Source organism: Brassica oleracea, chromosome C9 (assembly GCF_000695525.1).
Source record: "Brassica oleracea var. oleracea cultivar TO1000 chromosome C9, BOL, whole genome shotgun sequence".
Classification (NCBI taxonomy): domain Eukaryota; kingdom Viridiplantae; phylum Streptophyta; class Magnoliopsida; order Brassicales; family Brassicaceae; genus Brassica; species Brassica oleracea.
The window spans coordinates 28,709,781-28,714,377 of record NC_027756.1 but is presented as its reverse complement, the minus strand read 5'-3'; the positions used below and the strand labels follow the sequence as shown (position 1 = coordinate 28,714,377).

The window sequence follows — 4,597 nt, the reverse complement described above, 5'->3', positions numbered from 1 at the left end:
TTAGTTCCCATCTTTAGAACGTTTAGCGTTGCCTATCTCAACACCATCACCCATCCTTTTCCGCCCTACCTCTGCAGAATCTTGAGGGCTTTTGGATGGCTCAATAATGTCATCCCCAGTCGCAAGTGTTCCATTACGAGAGCCACTAAATTGATCTGCAACTGGATCTTGTGTAGATGGTGGAGCAGATGGGGACATGACCTTCGTCACGGTTATTACCCGCGTTCTGCCTGATAAATTGTGCTCAGTCACCTTTACATTGAACTTGTATGTTTGCCCTATGGTGTTGAGCAGAGCTTGTGGAACGGGCACCTCGAATCCATTTTCTTTATTTCCATTGGCCTGACATGTTTTAAAATAGTTGTTAGCTGAGACCGTAAGTGTGTAAATAAACAACTCGATGGCATTATATTATACTAATCTTTTAGGTAATGAGTTTGTACCTCAAAATAATTGCTAACCAACTCCGACGCATGCTTCCCTGTTAGCTCACGACCCGCATCGCCAAGGAGAACAAAAATAGCCTCATCACTCTTATAATAAACAGAAATCTTAGCTAGGTACCTGACATTAAAATATTAGCAGTTAGTCACCGCTAAACTAAAATTGAATCAAGGGGTTAGAGTTCATAATGTGGTTCACCGGCAACATCGTTCTTGCCACATTTCGCGCACATAAGGGAGGTTGGCCCTTTGGTTGCCTTTGTTTTGCACCCACCACATGCTATATAATACCAAGGAGAGTCGTGGACAACATCATCGATTGTCGCAGTGCACACAAAGAAAGCATCCTGAGACAATGTGTAAGCAATTAAGATAAGTTAAAATATGTTAAACAATGAATTAGAAACAAATATATTTTCTTATACCTTCACCGCTTCCTGCTTCATGTAGGAGAATATTTCTCCAATAGTCAATGTCTCAGTTTTTGTAACCACATCTGCATTGACCTGTTTGGCAATATCTGGATTTCTTCCCAACCTGCTCCAACGTTTAAAAACATTTCATAACTCAAACTGATTGTAACTGGCAAGGGTTCTAATTATTGTATACTAAAATTTTAAACATACCAGCCGATATACTCCTTAGTTGGTTGGACATCGTAGTCTAAAAAGACCCGTGAAGAGGTCATGGATGTGAGAGCAAGTGTGCCTGTAGTATTATGTTGTCATAGACAAAGGCAAATGAAACAGAAAATATACTTATTAGTTCTTTGTTTGTGCTTTTACTCTCTATGCGATATTTGTAAAAATTAAACAATTACAAAGAACAAAGCTAAATGACTGCGATGACACAGAGGTAAAGTATATGGGCTATACAGAGAATTTAGGATTGTAAGGTGCGATTAAGTCTGAGATAGTGAAAAGCGTTCCTCCTAAACGTTTGGGGTAAACAGTAGTCACCAAAATCACGGAGGGAGTGTTGTCAGAAGACTTGAACTTCTTACAGAAATCCACAGCAGCTTGGTCCTAAAGATTGAGCTTCATAACAGGTCCCCCGCAAACGATTAACATTTTCAGTTTTGGAAAATACCATAGTGTACCGTGTGATTTGGACAAAAAGGTAAATGTAAACACTTACTCATGCGACTGAACATGCACCAATATACTCCGAGTGGTTGCGAGCTCGGCATCGTCAATGAAGGGACGCATATTGAGGCTCTGGCCGTTAACCAGTTTCAAGTGTCCAATAACATCTGGTACAGGTTGAGAAGCAGGATGCTGTTGAGAAATCTTATAATTAATAAGTTCTGAATTTAAGATAGCACCCTAATCTAAAATCAGATATTGTTTTTTGTAGATAGTTAGCTACTAATTGTGAGATATTGTGTATAAAATAACAAACCAAGTATGTGGAAGCAACAGATTACTAAATGATAGAAAACTTACCGAAAATATCACCTTTCATATCACAGCCAGCTTCGAAGTCTTCATAGGAATGGAACCGGAAACGGTCCTCCTCAAAGTCCACGGGACTGTTCTCAAGGGGCGCCAACTCGGAAGTGTGGGAGAAGGAGATTGTCACGCTGTGAGCAGCAACCCGGAACACCTCTTTGTTTCTGGATCCGTAGAAGTTGGTGAGAGTGTAGAGACCGCCTTGTCTCATATGCGGCATGAATTTTTTGATTCTTCCCGATGGGACGAAGCCTTGAATAACGGTCCCCTGCAAACAAATGAAGTTCGAGCGTAAGTGAAAAAAAAATAACATAATTAAAATTCAAAAGAAGCTCTCCAAAGCGGTTTCAAAGTTAATCACTTCAACATCATAAGAAAAACATGATACTAAATATTTTTAACAGTAACAAAAGCAAGAGGTTAATCAGTTCAACATCATACGAAGACCATGATACTAAATATCTTTAACAGCAACAAAAGCGGGAGGGTTAATAACATGTTCGTCGATGAGAAGCATCTCAAGACCGATCAGAGTCTTTTTCAGTGGGTTTCGAGCCTCCCAGAAGTGAATCAGACGAAACCGCAAATCGGTTTCCTGAGGACCCAGGGATACTTCGTTGAAGAGCATTAGTGATACGCCCTGGATCGAGCACCGTCCTGTTTGGTTCATGGACACGGCCCACAGTGGCGTTCTTGTTTACCAGCTCGACCAAACCGAGGTTTTCATGTCGGATCATGCCAGTCCTACTGCCCGTGTCATTCCACCTGATCATTCCGTCCATGCAGATCATAATTTCCCTTTGGATCGTGCTGATCAGTGTTGGAGTCGAAAACGGTTACGACAAAGTTAACGTCCAAAATCCCCGAAGAAGAAAAACGTAGGAAACTTCTCCGACAAATACTTTTTCAAAATAGATTCTTCTTTACGAAAAAAACCTTTGCGGAAGAAACGCGAATCATCGGACAAGAGCTCGAGAAGGATCGTTACGCAGAGACCAAACGCGTGCTCCGCTCGGTCGCTACGTAGTGACCGAGCTCGAACCAAAGTTTGGTCGCTACGTAGCGACCGAGCTCTTCCGAAACATCGATACGACATCAGTCCATGCATTCTCGTCTACCCTTCGATGCTATCTCCCGAATACCGTAGCGAACCCATCTCACGTTCCCCGCCATTTCTAAGTTATCAATCAAACTTTACCGTAACAACCACGGAAAGTTCATTCTTTATCGAAAGAAGCCGTAATAAACGCTTCGAGTCGAAAGACGGTCCAAAGGGACCTAAGACACGACTCGAGGCCCAACTTACGATTTCTTAACGAACAGCCGAAATTTTGAAGATAATTACGATGATCGGAAAAAATGGAATATCTCCTTTTTTATGCTATTGCCAGTATATAAGGAGTACTAGGCGAGAGGCAAGAAAAAGGACTTTTTGAGAGAAAACTTAGCACTTAGGGCAATTAGGCAACTTTCCGTTTTTGTTATTTCGAGCTGCGACTCAACTAGGTTTTGCAGTCTTAGGTTGTTAGAACTAGGAATCTCGCCGACAGCTCTCGTAGCCCAGGCTCTTACCTTGTTGTAACGCTCAAACGCGAATTCGGAATAAGAACTTCTTTGCTCTCTTTTCGATTTCTTATACTTTATCGTTGTCATTATTGTATTCTGATTGCTTGGCGTGTGGTATTAGCAGATATCCGGGACCTCTGGGAAATTAGGTTTTTCCTAGTTTCCTTATTTAAACAGAAATTGACAATGCGAATTTCAGTTCCTACAGTTTGGCGTTAGAAGGAGGGGGGGGGGTACGGATCAATCTAACCCGCAAAAACCACTCAACGATCAGGGACGATATGTAAGACTTAACGTGCGCGAACGTCATCTCGTTCAAGGGGGGAGCAACGGTCGATCGAGCCAAACCTCGAAACGATCTCCTTGTTATCAAACTGACGATCCGAGATATCCACGTCGCAAGGGTGCTAATCGACACCGGATGTTCGGCCGATATCATCTTCAAAGATACCCTCGAGAAAATGGGCATCGATCAATCCGAAATCGTGAAATACCCTAGCCCACTACTGGGACTTTCGGGAGAAACGACCATGGCCTACGGATCGATTAATCTCGCAGTCAAAGCCGGAACCGTGACAAGAGTCACAGAGTTTCTAGTTGTTGACCGTCCTGCATCTTACAACGTTATCATGGGAACGCCATGGTTAAACGCTATGCGTGCCATCCCATCCACGTATCATCTTTGCCTCAAGTTTCCAACCCCTAACGGAATCGAGGTAATATGGGGAAACCCAAGAGTATCACAGGTGTATTACGCCGCAGAACAAAAACGAAAAAGACCAGACCTCGAGACCGTTCCTAGAAAAACGGAGAAAAGGGTCTCCGACCAAGGATCGCAAAGTCAAGATTCGGCTGAACTCTACTCGCAGTCTCGTAACATCGGGGCCCTAGAGGAAAAACGCTAACCAACTTGCGAGCATGTGGTCACGGTCTGTCTCGACGAAGCATCTCCGGAACGATGCGTCGAAATCGGAGCCAATCTCCGCGAGCCTTTGAGGACAGAGCTCGTAACCTGTCTAAAAAAGAACCTCAATACTTTTGCATCGGCCGCGGAAGGTATGCCAGGGATTGACATTGACATAAAGTGTCACGAATTAAATATCGATCCGACTTTCAAACCCATCAAACAAAAAAGGT

At 43.0% G+C, this 4,597-nt stretch overlaps 1 protein-coding gene across 1 annotated transcript; it reads right to left on the bottom strand.

Moving 5' to 3' along the window:
* LOC106314732 lies at positions 1-1,457 on the bottom strand. Its single transcript, XM_013752564.1, has 6 exons — positions 1,372-1,457; positions 1,070-1,151; positions 869-980; positions 633-790; positions 444-564; positions 1-342 (listed from the first exon to the last, which is right to left on the bottom strand). The coding sequence occupies exons 2-6, from the start codon at positions 1,129-1,131 to the stop codon at positions 1-3; spliced, it is 795 nt and encodes a 264-aa protein (XP_013608018.1). The 5' UTR covers positions 1,132-1,151; positions 1,372-1,457.
* Positions 1,458-4,597: the final 3,140 nt, after the last annotated feature.

Coding starts and splice junctions, on each gene's coding strand:
- LOC106314732 (XM_013752564.1), bottom strand. CDS start 1,131: ATGACCTCTTCACGGGTCTTTTTAGACTACGATGTCCAACCAACTAAG. Junction 981..1,069: donor ACTAAGGAGTATATCGGCTG/GTATGTTTAAAA, acceptor ACGTTGGAGCAG/GTTGGGAAGAAATCCAGATA. Junction 343..443: donor TGGTTAGCAATTATTTTGAG/GTACAAACTCAT, acceptor AAAACATGTCAG/GCCAATGGAAATAAAGAAAA.